Consider the following 23,175-nt stretch of genomic DNA (forward strand, 5'->3'; position numbering starts at 1 on the left):
GCATGTTGGGTGGAGCATGATGATGTATGCGCTATTCTTCACTCACTTGCTATTCTTAGGGAGACTAATGTTGGTTAACCGGATTATCATAAGCAATAATCGGATCTGTCATGCGCAAACAATGGTAGAATTTGCTTCGTAGTGGACAACCATTGCAGATGATGTTTGTGAATAGTCATCTTTAGAATTGTCTTTGCCACTACCACGAGTTTAATTTTCATTTCGTCGCACCCCATTTTGTACGCTTGTTCGGATGGTTGCTTTAGTCAAGTAGACTCCAGCCCTAAGTGGATAGGGGCATGGGTTTGCTCCTGAGGGGTGAACAATGTTGGAACAGACTTGGAGGCAATTTGTGATACTATTGGAGCCTTTTTCTGCTCATGTTATTAAAGCTAAAAATTGTAAAACTAAATATTAGTTTTTGTCCAATATTATAATTTTCTCAGATTAAATTCTTTTTTTTTTAGAATTACATAAAACTAAACCATATATACATGATTATTAAATATTTTTCAAATAGTAATTTTTTTGAAGATATGATAAATTTTCATACTCTACATGCTTCCAAACAACTTAAAATCATCCACATATCCATTTATCTCCTTCACAAGGAAGACAGCAAATTTGGCGAAAACTAAATAAAGAAAATACAAGATCTATCTATCTTATAAGACAGTACCAAAATCCAGCTCAGCTCCAATCGTGGAGGATCTCTAATCGGGACAAATGGATCCCACAGCCACAAAGGGACCATCCAAAGCAGGCATTGTCGGCCAGACACCCACTCGGGTTACATTAACATTTAAAATCAAATAAAATCACAAATCTCTTCTTCTTTCACACGTAGAGTTGACATCACGACAGGAACCTATCATGCAATCCCCAAAACACCCTTGGTCTAACCACGTTTATATCCATAATGCCATTGGCCCCTCTAGCCCTCGTCGTTCGTGGTCACTGATTGATCCAAGACAGTCTCTCGTCACACTCATTTGTCGACAATACCGGACCGGAGCCGTGACGGGTTTTATATTTGTGTTCCCTCAACCACTGGTGCTAGTTTGGGAGTTTAAACGAACCGACTCTGACAAGTCATGGGACATTGTTGTTTGTATCATAAGTCTTATGTTTTTTAACTTGAGCCATATATATCTTTGGCTCTATCAAAAGACAAACAATTTATATATATTTATTCTTTGTTCACCTTCATTTCAACTCATATTTCTCCTCATTTGGTAATAAAAACAAATATCAGCTTTCGTCTTTCTTCTACATCTTTCTCTTTGTAACTTCGTTTTTGGATAATTGAGGAATTTCGGGCCGATACATCTTTTCATCGGACGAATTCCTTCTCAAGAAAGTTTTGAACCATAGTTTATGGAAGATAAGCTTTTTTCGGAAGAAAACAACTACCAATAGAGCTACATACGCTTGATCATTGTAAGTTTTTTTCAAAAAAATCCTTAACATTCAAACAAAATGATTTTTATTGGATTTTTTTGGTTCATGATGATATTTATCGACTGAAGCATTGCACCCAAATTGGAATGCTTTTGATCTTAAATCATCCAATAAATGTTGTGTTGGGGAAGCTTAATTAAGAAAAGTGATAGTTAGATATCTTTCTTTAAACCCAAGACTTGTACTACGATTGAGACATATATTATTACTCTGTTTATTTTCTTTTCAATATAGACTTGTGATAAAATTGGAAACCTCGATGACATGAATCAAAGGAAACGGAAAGGTTATATATTATTATATATAAGTTTGATGGCTCATATTTTTAATTAAGATGGAGCACATAGATAAGATAACTCCACTTCAACTGTTAAAAGCGATCCAACCATCAAATATAGGACCTATTTCTCTAGACGACTATATAGTTAATGTTAGGCTCCCTAACTTTTTAGTCTTGACCAGAGTCACATAAATCTATCTTATATCATGCAGATATATTTGTTTCTTTTATCAAGAAAGGGTAAAATGCAATCTGCATTATTTCAGTCAAAAGTAATTATTTGTATAGAGATATGATCAAGTTTAACATTGTGTCTTTCTTTGAAAAGTAATCCACTCTCAATGATTTGCTGTGAGCATGCCTCCACTTTTCTCAAACAATACTAAGCATAGATGGGTAATTCGGTATTTTCCTCTATATTTTATATCTTCAAACTAAAATGTGAGAAAGATTTATCCTTCGCATTTCCTTAGTGATGAATATATATGCATACAACTCTATTTGCTTATAACATTTATAAATGCATATTTTTCCCCCTACTTTCTTCATAAATGTGTACACTCATTAAAGACTATACGAAAAAGAGGTTATTGTCGATTTCATTGTCGCACTTTGATATTATAACCCCTTTTGATAAGATGAGGTTGAGGTGTATGGACTATATGGCTGCTTAAAATTCAATCTTCCCTTTTTAATGATTTAGTTATATTTTATTGGTTTATCTAAGAAAATAAAAAGTAATTACATGAAATGTCAAATGTATTTAAGAGGTAAGAACGATGACAAAATAGTAAATTAGGAAGAAAACGGAAATGGCAAATTAGTCTCCCTTCTATGACTTGGACGTAAACCGATGTGGACCATGCAATTTCATTATAGAACAATAATATTATTATAGAACAATTTACACTCTCGCTCATGTCATGTCATTTTCATAAATATATACATGTAATATATCACCACTCAAATAAATATATATCACGTTTTTCTGTTTAGTTGGTTATATATTTACATAATGAATTGTATATTTATACATTGTTCACAATAATATCACTTGCTATGATTATTATGAATAGCATTGCAGTAAATATCAGGTTGAATTTTGAAAATGAAGTCATAAAAGAACAATAAATTCAGTGAACCCAATAGATGTAAGAAACCTGTATTAAATGCCAAATTCAACTTTATCAAATCATATATTTTAACCATACATTACTCCACGTTATAAATCTATCAATAATCATAAGTCTTTTTACAATTTTTCTAGGTATGCAAACCATTACTTATCATGTCTTACCATGCAAATTATATATTACGTTAAACCTAAAAGCCAATGATTATTCTTTAACAAAAAGTAAGAATTTGAATTTATGAGTTACCTTGTAGTTATTTTGCAAAATCGACACATAAAAATAACACCAAATAGGAAGAAGTGTGAAAAAATATGGAGAGGCAATGATGAGGAAGATAGAAGGTGGGGAATGAGCAGAAGCACGTGGGATTGGTGATTCTCTTTGCACGCTGGTGAATAGCCTAAGCACCATTTCTTTACCCCCAAAAATACAAAACAAAATAAAACACCAGCAAAATTAATAATAATATTATTATTATTTTTATATCAACAAAATCCCTACCTAGAATTTAATAAAATATAAAAATAAAAACTTACATAAAACAAGAAAAACAAAGAAAAGTTGTAAAGTAGATCGCTCTGTTTTCTTTTGTTTTCTGATCTCTCTTTAGTCTTTGAATGATTGGTGAAGAGTGTTTTCTGGGAACTTGCCTTAAGCTATAGCTAGAAAGATACACAAAGATATATCCATCTCAAAGCTCCTGATGTGAAGAGTGTTTGTTCTGTTTTTCTAATCCAAGTGAGTTTTTTTTCTTCTTCATTTTCTGGTTTTTGCATGGGAATTGAACAACATACTTTGTTATATTTTGTTTTCTTTTGTGACTGATGGAACTTTGGGTGGGTTGTGATGTGTAATGTATGCTGATGATAGTATTATCTAAAATTTCAATCTTCTTTATCTTTTTTTCTTTTGTTGCATTGATTTTGATTCTTTTTGTTTGTATGTCCATATCAGATTGGGTATAAGGAATTTGATTGAATGGACATGAACTTTTCTTCTGGTGGCCTCTGTTTTTCTGGGTTTCTTTCTTTTTTTTTTTTCCCATATATCTATATATCTAACTAAATCACTCACCAGTCACCACAATGACAAATCCTCTATAGAAAAGAAAAAAAAAAATCTGATTTTTTTCTCCTAAGAAAAAAAAAAAACTCTCAGACAACATTTTGATTTGTTTTTGTCTCAACTTGGAAACAGGAGATATTGTCCGGAACTGTTCTTCAGTGTTTGGTGTCTTAGAAGAAAGAAACACTTTTGGAGCATTATGCATAGGAGTTTCTGAAGATTTCAAGCTAATTACTATCATTAATCAGCTATGAAGTTTATGAAACTTGGATCTCGTCCTGACACTTTCTACACTTCTGAAGATTTAAGGTAAAATAGTAATTTCTTAAAAGTAGTAAAATCTTTGGCCATAAATGTTGAGTTAAAAAAAGGCTAAAAATTGTTTGCTTGTTGCAGATGTGTGTCCTCTGAAGTTTCCAGTGATTTTACTATTGAAGTGTCAGGAAGCAGATATCTTCTTCACAAGGTACTAAACCCTTTCTTGTACTTGGAAATGATTTTTTTTTCTTCAGTTTTAGAGTTTATTTGAATGGTCATCTTCTTGTTCTGTAGTTTCCACTGCTCTCAAAATGCTTGAGGCTTCAAAGAATGTGCTCTGAATCTCCAGAATCCATCATCCAACTTCCAGAGTTTCCAGGAGGAGTGGAGGCCTTTGAGCTCTGTGCCAAATTCTGCTACGGAATAACGATAACTATCAGCGCGTATAACATCGTAGCAGCGAGATGTGCAGCAGAGTATCTTCAGATGTCAGAGGAGGTTGAGAAAGGTAACTTGGTGTACAAGCTTGAAGTTTTCTTCAATTCTTGCATCCTTAATGGATGGAGAGACTCCATAGTCACACTTCAGACCACGAAAGCGTTTCCTTTGTGGTCTGAAGATCTCGCTATCACTAGTAGGTGCATTGAGGCCATAGCCTCTAAGGTTTTATCTCATCCATCCAAAGTGTCTCTCTCACATAGTCATTCTAGGAGGGTTAGGGATGATGACATGTCTTCTAACAGAGCTGCTGCTTCGAGTAGAGGATGGTGGGCTGAAGATATCGCGGAGTTGGGGATAGATCTTTATTGGAGGACTATGATTGCTATTAAATCCGGTGGCAAAGTACCCGCTAGTCTTATCGGTGATGCTCTTAGAGTTTACGCCTCTAAATGGCTTCCTACTTTACAAAGAAACCGGAAAGTAGTCAAAAAGAAAGAGGATTCTGACTCAGATTCGGATACCGATACTTCATCGAAGCATAGATTGTTGTTGGAGTCCATTATAAGCTTGCTTCCAGCTGAGAAAGGCGCGGTTTCTTGCAGTTTCTTGCTTAAACTCTTGAAAGCAGCCAATATCTTAAACGCATCAACGTCTTCTAAGATGGAATTAGCAAGAAGGGTAGCTCTTCAACTAGAAGAAGCAACGGTTAGCGACTTGTTAATACCTCCAATGTCATACAAATCCGAATTGTTATACGATGTGGACATTGTCGCGACTATCTTGGAACAGTTTATGGTCCAAGGACAGACTAGTCCACCAACAAGTCCTTTAAGAGGTAAAAAGGGAATGATGGATAGAAGAAGAAGATCTCGTTCGGCGGAGAATATTGATCTTGAGTTTCAAGAAAGTAGAAGATCATCCTCTGCTTCTCATAGCTCAAAGCTTAAGGTAGCTAAGCTTGTGGATGGATATCTTCAACAGATTGCTAGAGATGTGAATTTACCGCTCTCAAAGTTTGTTACTTTAGCTGAAAGTGTCCCTGAATTTTCAAGACTTGATCATGATGATCTCTATAGAGCCATTGACATATATCTCAAGGTTCAATTCTCATCCTTGTTTAGACTAAATGAATATTAATCTTTGCGACTTATCTAATTTATGTTTTGACATTGTTGTTGTAGGCTCATAAGAATTTGAATAAATCAGAAAGGAAGAGAGTTTGTAGAGTATTGGACTGCAAGAAACTATCAATGGAAGCATGTATGCACGCAGCGCAAAACGAGATGCTTCCGCTTAGAGTAGTGGTCCAAGTCCTCTTTTACGAGCAAGCACGAGCCGCTGCAGCTACGAACAACGGTGAAAAGAACACGACTGAACTTCCTAGCAACATCAAAGCACTCCTAGCAGCACACAACATCGACCCTTCTAATCCAAATGCAGCCGCTTTCAGCACGACAACAAGTATCGCTGCACCAGAAGATCGATGGAGCGTCTCGGGTCTCAAATCACCTAAATCAAAGCTATCAGGTACACTGAGAAGCAAGCTAGCTGAAGATGAAGAGGTAGACGAAAGGTTCATGAATGGGGACGGAGGAAGAACTCCGTCTCGGTTTAAGGCTTTTTGTGCAATCCCTGGCCGTCCTAAGAAGATGTTTAGCAAGCTCTTGTCCATCAACAGAAACTCAAGCGACAAAAACTGTTAAAACAAAATTGTTATTTAGGTATCGTAGAGTAAAAGAAAGAAAAATGTTTAAACCTATTTACTCTCTGTATAACTTCATCTAAAAATCTCTAAGATGATAATAATATTGTTTAGAATCATATTTAGATTCATGAGACACGTGTTTGAGATCCAGAAGGTCAAAGAAAATGACCCTGAGGATTTGTTTTGTTAGAAGAACTTTGATTATTCTTTAAATTTGTAAAGAGTAAAGTCAAATCTTCTTCTCTGTCTCTGTTGGCTGCTACTGGTTTTGATTAGTATATATCCCAATTTATTCCTTGTTATGATTGGTCGTATTCATATATCGATTTAATAAATACCCAAATCAAGATCATGCTCATTAAATCACTAGGAAAGAGTTTTACGTATCTATATATTTTATCTTTTTATTTATTTTGCATTTAATTTGTAGACATGATATCTTAACAAACTTGGATTTGATGCATAATTAAGTTTACATATCATGATTCCTTTCTATAATAATGTCACCTATCACGTGGTCTCTTTCTCACTAAACAAGTTTTCAAGTTTTTCTACTAACTTCCAATTATGTTTAACAACAATTCCTAACATCAAATCATTCTTGTATAAGTCTTACCTACTCTGTCCCTATTTCACCTTGTTGAAACTTGACTTTTCTTAAAAAAAAGTTTACAAGTTTCTAGTTTTCCAACAAATCGTAAAATAGAGGTAATATTACTGTCGTTGCTATGTCACCGTATATATACCATCTAGATTCAAACTAGTATAATCCATGTTGTTGACAAAAAAATATATAGTTATCTTTGGTAAAAACTTAGATTAAGTGTTGGATTCAAAAGTTTTGAATATGAGAAAATATTAGTCTATTTTGGCATATTAGAGATAATCAGCCAAAATTTACAATTCGACTTCATTATAATTATATGGTGTTTTCACATTCCATAAAAAAAGGTGAAAAAAATAGCACCGCTCAAATTAAAGAGACACATGGGCGCTTCGTGAGAAAACTACCAACGAGAATTATCTATATATACATTGCCTCTTCCACATTTTATAACACATCCATCATTGTTTCTCTCTCAATCAATAGACTATTTCTTTATCACTTTTTGAAAAACAAATTACAAGCATTCTAAAGTTGTTTGCGCTTTGTAGTCTTTTGAATGGAGTCATGACTCATGAGTACTTTGATTGATTTGCCAATCTAGCACCAAGCCATGTCTATTTTGTAATTGTCTCTCATTAATTTGATAATCATCTGCCCTTTGAGATGACTTAAGAGACCAAGATATACATAGTCAATAACCTTTTAATATATAGTTTGGGACCATGTTGACTAAAGATTTTGATCTAATTAATTAGAGCTCTAAAATATAATTTTGACAACGATCTCTAAGATATTTCCAAAGGGCATCTTTCATATTAATCGTATATATAGTTACAAGTAAGATTCCACTTCACTCTACTCATTAATGTACTTCTAATATGTTATCGGATCATGTTTTCATATGAACAATTGTAATGCCATTGATTAACGCGTAAATTCATGCGTATTGTTGGAAAATAAAAGCCTACTCCTCCATATAATGATCAAATTACAAGTTACAACAAACATTGGTAATGTCATGGATTCATGCATGAATCTATGTAGCGGTACTAGGGGAATCCGCTGGCTTTGGTGGAGAATCCAATAGAGATGCAGCCTCGATACTCTTGGTACGTTGCAACGAAAGAGAACGGTGAATCCTACACCGGAAAGAACCAGGGTGAGTGGTTGGTGAGCAAAGGCAGTTGGTCTTGGTCATGCTTGTCTGACGAGATAGCCCACGGGAACCCACTTCCACCGCAGAATTGAAATGGCTATGAATTTCAACCTTCATGATTCCTTTGTTGTTTGTCATTTGTTGCACCTTCTCCATTTCCTGGTTTTCATTTACAAGCCATGACCATTATAATGAGTTGAAGGATTAGAAAGCATTTACGAAGGTCTTCACCAAAATAAATTTTTCCTTAATGAGGTGAATTAACTACCATGAACTGAAAAAGAACTACTAGCTATGCAAGTACTTAAAAAAAACATGCCATACATATTAGTTTTATGTTAGTTATTGCACTAAGATTTCCTCTTTACTTAGAATATAGATGTCTCCACACACAAAAAATAAAAAAAATTTCATTTTCATTTTTTAAAATTTTATCTTTCTTATAGTACTTTGCTTTTACGTTTTCGTAGAAATAAAAGTGAGATCTATTTGTGAAAGACGGAGAAAACTCAATGAGTTTTGCAAAATTAATATGATGAATTTCATATTTTACTATAAATGATGAAATAGAAAAGTTATTAGATAAGGAACGTAAATAACTAATGTACGTATCAATGGTAATCAAGAGTCATGGACATACCTCTGTATGGATGATCAAAGTTGAAGCTGAAGAGATCCAAAAGAGGTTGATACACTTTTCTAAATCCCTCTTCTTGCAAATTTATATTATCCTCTACCCTATTTTTTTTGGGGATCATCACGGATGCACTACATCAAAAGCCAACTGTATCCATTATTTTCCCATAATGTTTCTTATCCCAAAAGCCCATCATTGAGTGGTCCCCTTCCATTATTGTCTTTACTCTTTAGCGGTGTTTCTAAACCGGTGGTAGTGGTAGGACGGGGTCGGATCATGAATCGTATGGATCCCTAGATTGAATTCTTATAAGATTTAAGAGTTCTTAGAACAATCATAGAATTTGCAATACGTAAACCATGTGACCTAAACGAATTAGCTAATTCCGTACAGAAACTCTTTGAACCTATAATTACGTAGGAAAAAAGGACACATAATAACTAAAACGCATAGAGACTCTGTATAACTAATTTACTAAGGTACTGGAGTCTAGTTGGATAGAAGAATATCATAAATTTTTGCAAAACTTAGATGTTGATGTGGCAAATTAAGCATCATAATTAAAGTTGTTCGGTAAAAGAATCTCATGTATGTAAGGTACCGACCATATATATATGACCCATTAAGGTCATGTAAACTATAGCTCTAAGCTATCTTATAGTGAAAGAGTTTATGATCGATCTATAGACTTTTGGTCGTAATTGACACCCCTATTTATAAGATACAATGATGTGCTAGATTTAGTAATTTTCATATTTTAATGGTAATAGAATTGTGATTATATAAAAGTCGTCGTAGCTGTTTGATATAAGTCAGACATATTGAATTGGAACTTAGCACCTCCTATAGGGCCATTGGGCCAAAAACTGGGACAAGAACCGAGAAAACCAAAAAGACATAACGTGTAAGCTTTAAGGCCGAAACAAAGAACACACGAGTGTCAAATGTGTTTGAATAACGATTAACGACTGATTAAAGGAAATGTTTCAAAAGGATATCCACTAGAATCTTCTAGTTGACTAGCGACTTAAGTCCATCCACATGGCAGCCTTTTGGTCTCTCAACGGTCAAAAACCGACGATTTCTCCAATTTCCAGTAAAAATCTTATTAAACAAAAGGTCAAATCGAAAGATAAACGTAAGCGACTCGTCACAAATGTTTCAACGTTACCGACACGTAACCAAAACTCACCGAACACCGTCCTCCACGTTTGTTTATAAAATGAGAGATAGATAAATATAGAGAGAGTCGTCTCTTTGTATAATATATGATCTGAAAAAGAAAAAAAAACTCTTTAGCTGTTTATATTTAGAGTTGAGACTAATTCGGCGTTGCGCACCAACCTAACTTCGGTTCTACTTCACACACAAAACTCGTGTCGTCTCTTGTTATAAAGGGTCTCTTTGTTTCAGTGTCTTTGGTCTCGTGTTTGTGTAGAGATGGAGAACAAGACCGATAATGGAAACGAGGATGGTCCAATAATACATAGCCAAGTTGAGAAGATAAAGAAAGAGTTTGAGAAGATAAGACAACCGTCGCTGCAGCAACCGGAGATGAGGAGGGTTCTTAGCGAGATCAAAAGGCGTCAACGTTCACGTTCTCCTCTTGGTTTAGGGGAGAGATCTATTTCCGTTGGGAATTGATCCATGTTTGACTTTATAGTCGAGAGAGATAGATAAAAAAAAAGAGGTAGAGGTGGTTATGTGGTTCCTAATAGTTAACAGGTTTTGTTGTATATATTATGCTATATAAATACTCTTTCGTTTGAAAATGAATACGTCTCCTCTCTTTGCATAGTATGATGATGTATGAATCTCGATTTACATGATATGTATGTGAGAGATATAGTAACTACAACTGAATGAAAAATCCATGAGACAAAAAAGTTCGCAATAGAAGAATATTGATTCGGTAACAAAGCACAGCTTATAAGTTTTCTTGTGTTAAAGATGAACCAATTTGAAGCATTAGAGGATAAACTGGACTAAACTCTTTGTCCCCTCTCGATCTGATCTTCACTGCATAATCATCCAAAGTTGCTTTTATCCCTTTCCAGATCTGATCCTCTCTTTGGTTATCAAGCCACAGTGAGTACTGTTTAGGACTTAGTCTGTTCTTCTGCATCGGTGACTCTAACTCGTCTGGGCCTCTTGTGTAGAGATGATGTAGGACGATGCTCGGTGGTAGATCATTGATGAGAGGAGATGATCCCATTTGAGATGTTTCCAGGAAAACCAAAGGCCTAAACGCTCTAAGAGCTCTGTACGGTGCTCCGAGTTGTTCCACGGGAAATAGATTCTGTCCCACTGCTAGTTCCAGCTCGGCCATGTCTTTGGCCATTCTGAGTTTTCCCCATTCTGAAAGTGGTCGCACAAGGGATGCATGTCTGATGTAGAAGATCAAAACCCTTGACGCCATTTGTCTTGTGAGTCTTGTGCAGATCGATTCTGTTCCTGCAGTGTTAGCATTTGCTGCGGAAGGCAATAGTCTAGATAGGAACTCCTTGCGGAAGTGAAGAATCGATCTCTGCAACTCCTCCATGTATGAGGAAGCGTTGTTGTCCATGTCAGCGTCATCAGCACCAAAGTTTTGATCATGGATTTGAAGAATGCATGACTCGAGCTTGTCTCGCATTGCTTTAAACAAAGGTGTAACTGGCTCACATGCCGCATCATAGATTGCAGCCAGATAAGGAGACAATACATCAGTAGCAATACTGGGAAGGTCCGCTACCATGGATGAGATATGTGTGTGGATTCCTTGCAGATGCTGACATAATGTGAAGTTCCTGATCTGTGTTGAAGTCGCAGGACCTGATATCTGCCGCGTCTCAGGGCCTGTAGAAATCTGCAATATAAGTGTAGCTGTGTTACATTTCAAACATAAACGCATAAGTAGCAGAATAACTTCTTTACACTGTTAACTCTAATTATGTCAGGTAGTTAACACGTATATATTTGCATAGTAGAGGTAGATGTAGCTCTAATTCTCTTCATTTCTGTCTGGAAGAAATTATAATTGCCCCACGAATTATTACTTTGTACTCAATCTCTCCTATACAACTGTATGCAACTTTAAGAATTTCTATATAATACAAGCACAAATTGATACCATACTAAGGGAGCTATCGCACATAACAAGAGGACAATAACCAACAAGAGGTCTATCATACCTGGCACTCAGCTCGTTGAGCTAGGTTACTAAGGGCCTTGCCTATCTCACGCAAAACTAGAAGAGTCAAACGAGCATCTGGATGAACAGCCTCAATCTCATCTTGAATGTGTGATAATACCTGTGAAATCTGTTCTTTCGAAGGTAAACTCCCACGGCTCGACATAGGGAATATCGAGTTTACAAGGTCTGACAAGCGGCCAAAGCATAGGGATAAGAAAGCAGTCTGGAATATAGCAATGCATGCAACCATTTGTTCTTTCCTTTCTAAATTAATGGCAGGTAACACTCCTTTAACATCTGTATCACGAGAAATCCTTTCAAGAAGATTTTCTATCATAGACACAAGCTTCGGATATCCCATGGTGAATATTTCTTTTACAAAACTCGAAGCTGTGTATGCAGACTTCATTTGGCTAGTAAAAGCCTTCACAAGTGCATCCCAGACTCTATCGGTTAACATAGAATCGCCTTCCTGTGCATATAAACACTTCATGTAAGCAATAAAACCAATTAAAAAGTTGGAATCTAAACTAATCAACAGCCCTGACACCACAGAAACCCATCCCAAAACTTCCTTTTGATGCAAAAACATTGAAGGATCATCTACTTAAATTGTTCAAACATCATCGAGCTCGCTAAAAGTGACAAGAAACTCTGATCCTCTCAATGATCTAATGCAGCTTATTCCTCAGGACATTGACAATATCTTTAACTAACGAATAAACAAACTCAGGGAGCCTAAAATTCCAGTTAAATTCCGCACCTTGATGACTTCGTCAAGAAGAAGGACATGAGTAAATGGATCCCTCTTCTTAGACAGTACACGCTGCAAATGCCACACAGCAACTACAAGTGAACACAACTGTTCCATACAACTAGCCATCCTCTGCCACAACGCCTCCCTAACTTTAGCACCACCACCAATATGCGGTGATCCGCTAGACCTAATCCCACCAGGCCCGAAGCCACCACCTGAGCCAGAAGTAATAGCTTTCATATCCATAGCAACACTCACACTCTTCACAGCCATTCCCTTATACTTATTCACCAATTGATCCACCGTAGACTTAAGCTCTCCAAGGTTATAGAAAACTTGCAAACCAGTCCCAACTTCAGCTTGATTCAACCCTTCCATGCCTCTCTCCAACACCTTCATAGCTTCAGATCTCAATTTCTCTCCAATCTCAGTAACAAACTTGATTTCCTCATCAATCACATCAATGCCAAAGAGATCATACTCTTTACACATTGTTAAGATCTCGAAATGGAACTGTGCAGCTTTAGTGAGATCGATCTTATCTGGATCAGGAAAATCCGCTAGATCTCGAAGCTTCTTAGAGAGACGAAGCGTACGAACGGAGTGAGATAGTAACTCAGTAGCTGTATGGAGATTAGATAGCTGAACAGATTTAGATCGGATCGATTTGATCGGTTCAGAGAGGTCGGATCTGACACGGCGAATTGAAGATTGGAGTGAAGAGACGGAGGATCGGAGAGAAGAGAGAGATACATCGGCGTGTGAGAGAGAAGAGAGCTGAGCGAGCAATTCAGGGTGACGAGAGATGACGTCATTACGGAGCTGTGAATCGAGGAGGCGGATTGCTTGGTGGAGACGTTCGGCGGTGGAGGCCGGAGATCCAGAAGCGAGAGCGGCGGAGGAGAATGATGCGGAGGAGAAGGAAGATGAGAGGAATGGGGAGAGGATTGGATCGGTGGCAAAAGAATCGAGCGGCGAAGAAGAGGAAGATGACGGTGTTTGTGGTGGTGGTGCGCCGGAGGAGAGTGAAGAAGGAGGAGGGTTTTTGAAGGTGGAGAGACGTTGAAGAGATGGAGATGATGGTGAAGGAGACGATGGAGGTAGTGCCATTTTTTTACAGTTTCAATCTCTACAGGTTTTGAATTTTGCAATGGCGATTTTAGCAGGAGATCAAAGCGATACTCATTTTTCAAAGTTAATCTCTGAAACACCAAAAAAAAAAAAAAAAAACTCAAAGCGAAGTTATACGATAGTGAACCGGTCTACTTTAATTTCTGTGTCTGAATTTTGTTGGTTATCTACGAACCGGAATTATCATTTCTGGCATAGTCAAGTGATAGATGTAGTCATGTAGGGAATTTGTATCTGGATGTGAAAAAAAAAAAAAACAATTCCTCCTCTAAATCTCGTGATGTCATAAATTATGTAAATGTCAGAGATTGGTCCTAAAAGTTGGCCACTAAGTGGTGTAAGAATAATAAATTGTCAATATCAATTGACTGATTCTTATTGTTCATATACGGACACAAATCTTTTCGTTAAGTGAGTGTTTTGATCAAAAAAAGTTGAAAACTTTAAAGCCATGCCATCACTTTGGTCTAACGAATCCGATGGATCATTACGAGAGCATCTTGTGGATGTTGTTGTGTCTGGTTCAGAACCAAAGATTCGGGTACATGATCTGACCCGAGTCGCCGATGATGGATCTCGGATCTTGAAAGGAGTTACGATAGATATACCAAAAGGTATGATCGTTGGTGTGATTGGACCTAGTGGAAGTGGAAAGTCAACGTTTTTGAGATCTCTGAATCGTCTTTGGGAACCACCGGAGTCAACTGTGTTCTTGGACGGTGAAGATATAACCAACGTTGATGTTATTGCTCTTCGTCGTAGAGTTGGAATGCTTTTTCAGCTTCCTGTTCTTTTTCAAGGTAATAATCAAATTTTGGGATTTGCTTAGCCTCTAGTTTCATAGGTCTTGATAATGTGTGGTTGGTTACAGGGACTGTTGCGGATAATGTGAGATATGGTCCGAATTTGAGAGGGGAGAAACTAAGTGACGAAGAGGTTTATAAGCTGCTAAGTCTTGCAGACCTTGATGCTTCCTTTGCTAAGAAGACTGGTGCAGAGTTATCTGTGGGTCAAGCTCAACGAGTAGCACTTGCAAGGACTCTAGCCAACGAGCCTGAGGTGTTGCTGCTCGATGAACCAACAAGTGCTCTTGATCCGATATCGACAGAGAACATTGAGGATGTTATAGTGAAACTGAAGAAGCAGAGAGGGATTACTACTGTGATTGTTTCTCACAGTATCAAGCAGATTCAGAAAGTTGCTGATATCGTTTGCCTTGTTGTCGACGGAGAGATTGTTGAAGTTCTTAAACCAAGTGAGCTTTCGCACGCTACGCATCCAATGGCACAGAGGTTTCTTCAACTCAGTTCTTGAGACCATTTTCTCATTGATGGTTCCTGCAAGTTATTTGCTATTTTGCTTGAATCTTAATAATCTCTTTCAAGAGAGGAACAAATGCTGGTTGAATGTAACAACACCTTTCATGGTTTATGTCTTTTTATCTTCTCTTTAGCATACGAAAGCATATATATGAACAACAAACCTATCAAAGAATTTAGTCGAGATCCGATTGGTTTGATGAGATCTGCATCAACCGAGCTTAACAGGAACTACAGCAGGAACTTTGGGTGAAGAGGGATCAAGTGTGATGATCTCCTTTCTTCCTTCTCCTCCATTCTCAACTTTCTCTTTAACCGCCTTTGTCACTGCGCCAAACGCGTTTGAAAACCACGAAGCTCCACTTGATACATAAGGGTTTGCCATTAAAGCCGTTCTTGCACTGATTGCTGTCTCTTCAGCAGCTGCTAAAGCAGATTTCGTTATCTCCCTCACCTGATATCGCTCATCGATATCTCTCAACTTCTCATTAACCACAGTTGTTCCTATGCTTAGCTTTTCGCTCAGACCCATCTTATCGTCAAGCGATGCAATGGTTGCAGAAGCGTTTGAGATCAAGTTGTGTCTGTCATCAAATGCTTTGGCTTTCTCCATGGCGTCTTTTCCAAGAGCATAACCTCTTCCCACCATGATGTTCACCACATCTTCAGCTTTCTTGACAGAAAAACCATTAAACGAATGTTCCTGCTACACAGAGGAAACAACATGAACACCGAGAGAGTAACGAATAAATCAAAGAGTTTCCGGTCTTTACCGAGTCAAGTGCAAGGGCTTCTGGTGGTAGCTGATAGTTAACAGCAGGAGTTATACTAACACGAAGATCTGCAATGACAGCTCCCTGGAAGGAAATGTTTTTCGCTGTAAGCACTAATTCATGAAATATACGGAATGATGCATACGCGGAAAGCAAAATACCGTTAAGAGCATTGCAGTTTCAGCTCCTTGTGAATCCTTAAAAGTAACATATGCGACCTGACTCTCTTGTGTCTCACTGAGATCATTAGAGTAAACATTAGAGATATTGGTAAAGATCATCTTTAACAAGAAGATGATAATTTACAACAAGTTATTTTTCATACCTTCGCATCTCGACGTATTGAATGTCACCAGAGAAAGAAAAGAACTCTTTGACATCTTTCTTAGAAACAATTAGTGAAACATTGCTAATCTTGACAGTTTTCACCTGCACAACAATGAATCAATACAAAGCCTTTGAACAGACAGCTTTACAACAACAATACAAAGATAATCCCATAACACAGCGAAGATGAAAGTTTGAGAAATGTTGGTTGCTTACACCGGAGACAGTTGATTGGGAATCCATAAGAATGTTGTGCTGAGTTTGATCCGAATCAATGAAAGCAGCCTGTGGAGAGATCATCAATACTCAAATTTATTTTGAATTAATTCATCCAAAGCCAGAAACTTTCAATTGAGATTGATACTATGATTGAAATTAGCATCTGTGGAACAGAATCTGGATTCAAAAAAAAAAAACTCGAGAAACAAAAAAAGTTCTGTTTTTTTTTTAATAACACCGACACAGTAAAGAGAGATCTCAGACTTCATCACAGAACAAGAGAACAGTGGTTTTATCCACAAAATCGTAGCATGTAACTCCTTTCTGATTAGATCTAAAAATAGCAAAAAATATCTAAAAGCAAAGCCGAATCTAAGAACACACCAGCAAAAATGGCCGAGAATCGAGAATGCTTACCGTTACCGACATTGTCGAAGTGATTCTCTCAAGAGCGAAAAATCTCGAGTACGCGTAAAGAATAGGGATTTCAATATTTCAAGTCCTTTTGAGTCTCAAAACTGACAAGGTACGTTTTTAATTTTAAAGTGATTTACATTTCAACCTCACGAGTCAAGAGAATATGGGTCATGTGAACGAAATTGTGAAGTTCCTATTATTGTATTGTCCTATGAACAAAACAAAAAGAAGAAGAGAACAAAAAGAGTAATAGCTATTCTTTGTCTTGTGATGGCTTTTTGCCAAATGATCCATGAGGTCTCTTTCTTTGTACATATGTATATATGCCTAACCACAACAAAAATCGCTTCATCGAATATTTAAACACGTATAATAAGATCACAAAAGATGATCTTCAGCCTAATCATTGTGGAGATGGGAGGAGTTTCTTCTTCGGCATCGATTAATATACCAAGTTGCATGTTTTCTCAGTCCCATGCCGATGAGAACTTTGAGGCTTGTGAGCATTATATATGTTATGACGAATAAGATGACCATCCACAACATTCTCCATGGGAGTGGACTGTATGGCAAGTGTGCTGCGTATACTGGTGTCAGTACTCGGATCACCTGAGGTCCCAAAATATACACTCAAAATCATTCCAAGCTTCTTCTTTTTTTACTTATCACAATTGAGTTTTTAGGTCAAAAGGGAAGAGGAGGAATATACCACACAAGCAGGTGCAAGGGGAACAAAGGTGAGATTTGTCTTTCTATCTTCCGGACGAATGTTCAAAGTCTGACAATACCAGAGAAAGATATATGGATGTAAGATGACGCAGCAATGGCATTTTATAGGGCCAATGTAACAGCACAAGAGAGAGAGAGAAAGGCTGTATGATCCATACCTGCTCGCAGAGGGCTTGAAGAAACTCAGAGTACGCTATAGGTTTGATGTCATTGAACTTGGCAAGAAATGAATGCTTGATGATGTCTATCATCATCTCACAGAAGAAGACCGTAGTAGCATTCTGCAGAGTCCAAGTATATTTACTTTTAGGCAACCTGGAAAGAGGCTTGTACAAAATTTTATATCTACCAGAGAATTATGTACACTTACGTAGATGAAATTTCCAAACCATGCACCTTCAGACTCGAGAATATTTTGAGCCAAAACTGACACCAAGAAGGCCGATATGTGGAATCTCTCTATTGAATCTGGTAGAGAAATAGTAAGGGAAACAAAACATACCAATCAAAAACCAAAGCTAACAGCTGGAATTACAGTCTAACTCAGATCCCATTTTGACAGGTGATTGAAAATGTTTGAAGTACTAAGCTAATGATCAGAGCCATAGGAGGCCTAGTATTCAAGGCACAAGATTCTACAAAGGGCACGGAGTAAAAGCTTACCCGCATATACTAGACCATGAATGTTGTCCTTGCTGAAACGCTTAAAGACACTGCTCTTGATCTCAGCAAAGTTATTTGACACCAGAAGGGCCAACAAGGCATTGTTGTGAGCAACAATACAAGTTGACAACGTAATTGCCTGAGCTAATAAAATGAATGAATGGAGAAGTGAAGACAGTTAAGGACACAACAGAATAAAGATGTTGGAAGTAGTTATCAGAAATCAAACTAGCAATCACGCTGTAAGGATATTTGAGGCAGCCATAGTTAATGCTAGGTCAGAAACAAATCTCCAAGTCGAAAATCTCAGTTTCTCAGGAGGAGAAATCGACAGTCCCTTTGCAGAACTGAATAGGGCTCCAAATACATCTCCACAAAAACTTTGACAGAGTCTATCAAATATCTGGAATATAATATTTATATATGTGTCAATACCAGTTGAATAGAGAATAAGGTAAACTGGACAGAAAAGTGTGCAGCGAAAAGACAAATACAAACCAACTAAACCATGTAAGAAATACAAGGGAAAAAGCGAAATGAACATGAAAATTCATAGCAGAAATAAATTATCTAAAAAGGGTTTACTTTACCTCTAAGATATTATAAACCACATAGAGTTTTATGGTACTTTGACCACGAATCATGTGGTAAATTAGGCTGATATCTGTGGAAACAAACAAAAACACACAAGGGAACTGTTTGAGAATCCATTTTCCCATCACTTTGATGAGCTGAAAAGACAAATCCATTTTTTTAACAGAAGTGCTAAGCTTGTCCATATAATAATAAACAGATTAAGTAATGCCCTATGCAACCCATGTACCACTGCAGAGATTTTGATAGAGTAGACATGACATATATTACTAGCTTAAGCAAATGAGGAGCTTTTTACCACACCTGTTCTCCCGAGAAGAATGGTACCAGTGGCCAAAACTAGAAAACAAGCCAGATCAGACAGCTCCGATGCAGAGGGCCTCCTGAACTGCCTGCCACAAATATTATTAAGATACTTTCTAACAAAGGGAATAGCAGGATCATGTGTATAGCGAATAGTATGATCAAGGCATGTTACACTTGCTTCAAAGATGCACAATTTGGTGTGAAAGTCCAGTTTATAGCAATATATTAAGTGTGTTATTATCAACGAAGAATCTAAAAAAGACTCACCTGTTCTTAAATGCATCCATAAATATCAGCAGGACTCTTATTGGCATGACTGTCAACAATGACAGAAATGAGTTGACGCAGACAAAAAAGCCAGTATCTATAAGCTGCATTAAAATTCTTTACAATGTGAAAAACCTCTGTGTAAATCACAAAACAGAAGCATACATATATATACATTGAACTCTCATTTAGGTAGCCCTTCACAATCACATAACAGGTAGATTTCCATCGCCATCCATACAAACTTATCAGCAGAGGTACACAAATAACACACCTAGCTAAACAACAAATGTTCATTCTGTCAAAGAAGAGGAAAGCCAGTTTTACCACTTCACATCGCCATGGCAAACGGAAGATTGTATCATATATTCTTTCGCGCTCGATATCATTCCCAGGAGTCGTTGTGCTCCGTAATGAGATCCCACCATAAATTTCCTCCATAAAGTATTTCATAGGTGACCTCGTCTCAGCAGAAAGAACTGATAACAAAACATCATTGTACATAAACATTCATTATCCAAGCCTCAGACCACCACAAAAACCAATCCAAAGTAGAAAAGTTTGAAACTTACAATCAGGGTCATCAGCCACAAGCTGTTTCCAATCCAAAGAAGCTTCTGTATCTAATCTCCTAACCACATTCCCATTAATCTCACTTCTTGGAAACTGATGCTGCACTTCTTGAAACGGTGGATTCTCAGAAGGGCTTAGCTCCACACTAGTCTCCTCCATATATAACTTCTTATCAGAACTCAAAGTATCAGACCACCGCTCATCATTACTCCCATCAACACTACCATTAACATTCCTCTGCCTTAACTCACCAAAATTGAACCCATTATGATGAACAGTTTGCCCATCTAATAGAGTCACGACACAACCACCACCACTACTACCACTACCACCACCACCATAGTAATTCAATCTGTTCTCAAACATCGTTGTAGTCTCTCCAAAATCACCACTTGAACCGGTGATGATCGTTGAATGAGAATCTCCATTCTCTAGAATAGTCTCGACTTGGTTCACTTTCTTCTTCTTCTTCTTCGATCTCTTTCGTTTCCCGTAGTCTCTAGGTGATTCTGAAGCTACGTTTCCGGTAATTGGATCTGAGCTGGATCGGCGAATTGATGTATCATCATTCTCAAAGGAGCTGTTTTGGCTGAGAATCTCAAATGATAGTTTTCTTCCCGAGGATCTAATCGCCATTGGATTACGTAAACGTAAGACGAAGAAAAATGGAGAGACGAAGCGAATACATACACACAAAAATTGGATTCACGAAATCGAAAACCAGAGAGACGGAGACAGAGTAAGGAGATTTTGATTGTTGTTTGTCGAGACGCAAAACGCTGTTTTGGAAACGGCGTTTAGATGCGTGACATGCGTCGTCGTGTAACGCTATAAAAAAGTCTGACAAAGCAACCCAATTATATGCTGCCACGTGTTCTTAAAAAGCCTCTTAAATTTAAGCGATTAGTTTAGAGTGACTGAGAAAATAATTAGTCGGTTCGGTTCGGTTTAGGGATAACCGAACCGCAGTAAAACCAATCCGATAGGCCAATAAACAATGACAGAAAAATCAAGTGATTAGTTTGGTTTTGACTCGGAAACGGGTTTTATAATGCATTCGGTTATGGTTTGATTCGATTTAAAACCCACAAAATCGAACCGATATAGGAATCCTAAGAGGTTTACTATACTGGTTTGCTCTCATGGTTATTGTCAAAAAGTTTCAACCATGTTTTTGTAGTAAGCTGCTATAACACATCATTGAGAATTGCACCGGTGAAAGTAATATATCCGGTGCATACTTCGTTGTTTGTTATAGAGTTACATAACAAAAGTTTTGAGGCTGATATGTTCAAAAAATCAACTATTCATTTGAAGCCAGCAATTCCATCTGCTCTGTCAAAATCTCAAGGTTCCTAGACCTCTCAGGAGTAAGCTGTCCAAATTCAAAGTCATCTGGTTTCTCCATCTCTTCTGATATCAGCTTAAGCATATAGCTCTTGTCTAATTCCATTGTTCCATCCTCCTCCTCCTCCTCCAATGTCAAATCATCCTTTCCTTTCTTCACAATGTTCTCCTGCTTCTTCGTCTTCTTCCTTGAAGGGCTCAACAACAAAAGCTTTTCCCATGCTCCATCATCGTATAGATCAGGTATGATCAATGGCACATGGTTTTCATCTAAGCAGAACTTCAACATATCGGCGTTTCTCAAGAAATCATTTACGTCGTTCGAGTTTGACTTTGCAGTTCCATTGTTGTCCGATGGTGGCTGGTATGTTACTAAAGGAAGACCATATGAGTTTGATTCTCCTTCATCAGTCACTTCTTCCACAATCTTCGCTCCTTCCCCCGCTTTTCGCCAAGTGTTTTTCTCCTTTGGCTGAAGTAACTGAACTAAAAGACTTGGATTCTTCATAACCATAACCAAAAACGAAAGCATCTCCTGCTGACTCTCTTCCATTCCTTGAACTCTGTCTTCTAAATGTAACATCTTAGTATCCGTCACCTCCTGATACTGCCTAACTTTGATCAACTCCTGCGCCAATACCTGCTTATCACCTTTCAAAATATCAACTTCCTTCCACAATCCACTCTTTTCCTGAGCATATGTTGTACTTGTACTCTCATGTTTGCTCTGCTCACTACTTTGAACATTCTTCCTCCTGATAACATTCTTCAGCAAATCCTTTTGACCTCTCACAAACCCGTCATTCGCAAACTCCCATCGATCTGCATCAACTTTTCTAAAACCCTGTAAACAAACACATCCACGAATCAGGCACAAGTCTACTCAAAGATCCAATGAGCCAGATTTACCCTAGATCAACCAACTTATACTATCATAGAGTCTTCAAGATTGTGACTAGTACTAGTTCTAAACACTGTTCCAGATAATAGAAGTTGAACAAAACATCTTTCTTCATGCTTCATAAACCAAATTCATAATCAATCTTCTCTAAAACCTATCCACACGTTGTAAAAGCAGAGAAAAAATGAAACTTTGCTAAATACAATCACACCATGTAAGAGTAAGAGACATAACAAAGAAGATCCAATTGTACAAAATTGAAAAGAGAGAGGAGAAGAGAGGACTAACGTAGATATTGAGCTGACGAATGAAGCTAGAGAAATTGCTGTGTTTAAAGTATTTAGGCAAGAGTTGAACAGAGAAGACGGTGGTGTCCAAGATAACGAAGCTATTATCTGCACTTGGACTCCATGAGATTATAGAGTCAGTAGTAGAATCATCAACCATATCGTAACATTTTCTCAAGAACGGCGCCACTGAAGAAGAAGAAGAAGACCCACCACCACCGTCCGTCGATTTCACCATAATCGAGAAATCTCTAAACTTTAGATGAAATTTTGAATTCTGAAATTTGGGATTGAATCGATTAGTCGCAAGAATAAGGAAAAATGAAGAGAATTTGGGATTGGGGTTTATGTGGGAAGGAGATGAAACTTGTGCGTTGGGCAAGGGATCGTCGTTCACATCAAAGGAAATTTCAAGGAAGAGAGGAAGAAGAAGTCACGGTTTTAGATATTTTTAAGTCTTTGGCCCAACAGATATTTTTATTTAAAAAAATAACATTTTACGACGTTAATAAAACATATTTACAACTTTAATGGAAATAGAAAAGTAAAACATTTTACGACAATAAAAAAATATTTTACAATTTTTAATGAAAATAGAGAAGTTAATATAAAAATTTAAATTAAATCAAATGAATGTTGTGTATTTT

General features: G+C 37.2%; 8 protein-coding genes and 1 long non-coding RNA gene across 18 annotated transcripts; 4 read left to right on the forward strand and 5 right to left on the reverse strand.

The window, feature by feature from the left end:
* Positions 1-828: 828 nt before the first annotated feature.
* AT1G67900 (Phototropic-responsive NPH3 family protein) lies at positions 829-6,642 on the forward strand. 6 transcript variants are annotated; one of them, NM_202374.3, is made up of 6 exons: positions 1,179-1,440; positions 3,485-3,612; positions 4,072-4,248; positions 4,336-4,405; positions 4,492-5,736; positions 5,820-6,470. In NM_202374.3, the coding sequence occupies exons 3-6, from the start codon at positions 4,190-4,192 to the stop codon at positions 6,339-6,341; spliced, it is 1,896 nt and encodes a 631-aa protein (NP_974103.1). In that variant the 5' UTR covers positions 1,179-1,440; positions 3,485-3,612; positions 4,072-4,189; the 3' UTR covers positions 6,342-6,470. The 6 variants fall into 6 exon arrangements, with proteins under 6 accessions (NP_176957.1, NP_001319340.1, NP_001322485.1 ...); NM_105460.6 differs by having other exon boundaries at positions 829-3,612; positions 5,820-6,642; NM_001334337.1 differs by having other exon boundaries at positions 1,165-1,440; positions 3,485-4,248; positions 5,820-6,614.
* Positions 6,643-7,740: 1,098 nt separating this feature from the next.
* On the reverse strand, positions 7,741-9,030 carry AT1G67910 (uncharacterized protein). 2 transcript variants are annotated; one of them, NM_105461.6, is made up of 2 exons: positions 8,747-9,030; positions 7,741-8,265 (listed from the first exon to the last, which is right to left on the reverse strand). In NM_105461.6, exon 2 carries the CDS (start codon positions 8,260-8,262, stop codon positions 7,987-7,989), a length of 276 nt encoding a protein of 91 aa, NP_176958.1. In that variant the 5' UTR covers positions 8,263-8,265; positions 8,747-9,030; the 3' UTR covers positions 7,741-7,986. The 2 variants fall into 2 exon arrangements, with proteins under 2 accessions (NP_176958.1, NP_001185348.1); NM_001198419.1 differs by having other exon boundaries at positions 7,741-8,799.
* A 966-nt stretch (positions 9,031-9,996) lies between these two features.
* On the forward strand, positions 9,997-10,593 carry AT1G67920 (uncharacterized protein). Its single transcript, NM_105462.1, has one exon. It carries the CDS (start codon positions 10,184-10,186, stop codon positions 10,385-10,387), a length of 204 nt encoding a protein of 67 aa, NP_564914.1. The 5' UTR covers positions 9,997-10,183; the 3' UTR covers positions 10,388-10,593.
* AT1G67930 (Golgi transport complex protein-like protein) lies at positions 10,593-13,998 on the reverse strand. Its single transcript, NM_105463.4, has 3 exons — positions 12,682-13,998; positions 11,917-12,390; positions 10,593-11,591 (listed from the first exon to the last, which is right to left on the reverse strand). Exons 1-3 carry the CDS (start codon positions 13,783-13,785, stop codon positions 10,671-10,673), a joined length of 2,499 nt encoding a protein of 832 aa, NP_176960.1. The 5' UTR covers positions 13,786-13,998; the 3' UTR covers positions 10,593-10,670.
* A 124-nt stretch (positions 13,999-14,122) lies between these two features.
* ABCI17 (non-intrinsic ABC protein 3) lies at positions 14,123-15,256 on the forward strand. Its single transcript, NM_105464.3, has 2 exons — positions 14,123-14,606; positions 14,678-15,256. Exons 1-2 carry the CDS (start codon positions 14,258-14,260, stop codon positions 15,118-15,120), a joined length of 792 nt encoding a protein of 263 aa, NP_176961.1. The 5' UTR covers positions 14,123-14,257; the 3' UTR covers positions 15,121-15,256.
* Positions 15,166-17,033, reverse strand: AT1G67950 (RNA-binding (RRM/RBD/RNP motifs) family protein). Of its 4 annotated transcripts, none has more exons than NM_105465.3 (6): positions 16,862-17,033; positions 16,442-16,510; positions 16,224-16,327; positions 16,060-16,135; positions 15,899-15,982; positions 15,166-15,828 (listed from the first exon to the last, which is right to left on the reverse strand). In NM_105465.3, exons 1-6 carry the CDS (start codon positions 16,871-16,873, stop codon positions 15,337-15,339), a joined length of 837 nt encoding a protein of 278 aa, NP_564915.1. In that variant the 5' UTR covers positions 16,874-17,033; the 3' UTR covers positions 15,166-15,336. The 4 variants fall into 4 exon arrangements, with proteins under 4 accessions (NP_564915.1, NP_849859.1, NP_849858.1 ...); NM_179528.2 differs by having other exon boundaries at positions 15,166-15,831; NM_179527.3 differs by having other exon boundaries at positions 16,442-16,884.
* Positions 16,488-16,884, forward strand: AT1G08963. The gene has a single exon (NR_139529.1). It is a non-coding gene; the product is annotated as an other RNA (long non-coding RNA).
* Positions 17,034-17,104: 71 nt separating the features above from the next.
* On the reverse strand, positions 17,105-20,849 carry POD1 (POLLEN DEFECTIVE IN GUIDANCE-like protein). Its single transcript, NM_105466.3, has 11 exons — positions 19,993-20,849; positions 19,748-19,899; positions 19,421-19,524; positions 19,151-19,239; positions 18,844-18,917; positions 18,506-18,656; positions 18,254-18,421; positions 17,961-18,058; positions 17,749-17,871; positions 17,571-17,639; positions 17,105-17,470 (listed from the first exon to the last, which is right to left on the reverse strand). Exons 1-11 carry the CDS (start codon positions 20,627-20,629, stop codon positions 17,261-17,263), a joined length of 1,875 nt encoding a protein of 624 aa, NP_176963.2. The 5' UTR covers positions 20,630-20,849; the 3' UTR covers positions 17,105-17,260.
* Positions 20,850-20,901: 52 nt separating this feature from the next.
* On the reverse strand, positions 20,902-22,965 carry HSFA8 (heat shock transcription factor A8). Its single transcript, NM_105467.4, has 2 exons — positions 22,530-22,965; positions 20,902-22,184 (listed from the first exon to the last, which is right to left on the reverse strand). Exons 1-2 carry the CDS (start codon positions 22,764-22,766, stop codon positions 21,297-21,299), a joined length of 1,125 nt encoding a protein of 374 aa, NP_176964.1. The 5' UTR covers positions 22,767-22,965; the 3' UTR covers positions 20,902-21,296.
* Between the last annotated feature and the right edge of the window lie 210 nt (positions 22,966-23,175).

The sequence above is a fragment of the Arabidopsis thaliana genome, assembly GCF_000001735.4.
Source record: "Arabidopsis thaliana chromosome 1 sequence".
Lineage (NCBI taxonomy): Eukaryota > Viridiplantae > Streptophyta > Magnoliopsida > Brassicales > Brassicaceae > Arabidopsis > Arabidopsis thaliana.

Coding starts and splice junctions, on each gene's coding strand:
- AT1G67900 (NM_001334336.1), top strand. CDS start 4,190: ATGAAGTTTATGAAACTTGGATCTCGTCCTGACACTTTCTACACTTCT. Junction 4,249..4,335: donor TACACTTCTGAAGATTTAAG/GTAAAATAGTAA, acceptor TGCTTGTTGCAG/ATGTGTGTCCTCTGAAGTTT. Junction 5,737..5,819: donor CCATTGACATATATCTCAAG/GTTCAATTCTCA, acceptor TTGTTGTTGTAG/GCTCATAAGAATTTGAATAA.
- AT1G67910 (NM_105461.6), bottom strand. CDS start 8,262: ATGGAGAAGGTGCAACAAATGACAAACAACAAAGGAATCATGAAGGTT.
- AT1G67920 (NM_105462.1), top strand. CDS start 10,184: ATGGAGAACAAGACCGATAATGGAAACGAGGATGGTCCAATAATACAT.
- AT1G67930 (NM_105463.4), bottom strand. CDS start 13,785: ATGGCACTACCTCCATCGTCTCCTTCACCATCATCTCCATCTCTTCAA. Junction 12,391..12,681: donor TTCTTGACGAAGTCATCAAG/GTGCGGAATTTA, acceptor TTATATGCACAG/GAAGGCGATTCTATGTTAAC. Junction 11,592..11,916: donor CTCAACGAGCTGAGTGCCAG/GTATGATAGACC, acceptor CTTATATTGCAG/ATTTCTACAGGCCCTGAGAC.
- ABCI17 (NM_105464.3), top strand. CDS start 14,258: ATGCCATCACTTTGGTCTAACGAATCCGATGGATCATTACGAGAGCAT. Junction 14,607..14,677: donor GCTTCCTGTTCTTTTTCAAG/GTAATAATCAAA, acceptor GGTTGGTTACAG/GGACTGTTGCGGATAATGTG.
- AT1G67950 (NM_179528.2), bottom strand. Junction 16,328..16,441: donor CCCAATCAACTGTCTCCGGT/GTAAGCAACCAA, acceptor ATTGTTGTGCAG/GTGAAAACTGTCAAGATTAG. Junction 15,983..16,059: donor AAACTGCAATGCTCTTAACG/GTATTTTGCTTT, acceptor ATTTCCTTCCAG/GGAGCTGTCATTGCAGATCT.
- POD1 (NM_105466.3), bottom strand. CDS start 20,629: ATGGCGATTAGATCCTCGGGAAGAAAACTATCATTTGAGATTCTCAGC. Junction 19,525..19,747: donor TGCCATGGCGATGTGAAGTG/GTAAAACTGGCT, acceptor ATTTTAATGCAG/CTTATAGATACTGGCTTTTT. Junction 17,872..17,960: donor GGTTTGGAAATTTCATCTAC/GTAAGTGTACAT, acceptor TGGACTCTGCAG/AATGCTACTACGGTCTTCTT.
- HSFA8 (NM_105467.4), bottom strand. CDS start 22,766: ATGGTGAAATCGACGGACGGTGGTGGTGGGTCTTCTTCTTCTTCTTCA. Junction 22,185..22,529: donor TTCGTCAGCTCAATATCTAC/GTTAGTCCTCTC, acceptor GTTTGTTTACAG/GGTTTTAGAAAAGTTGATGC.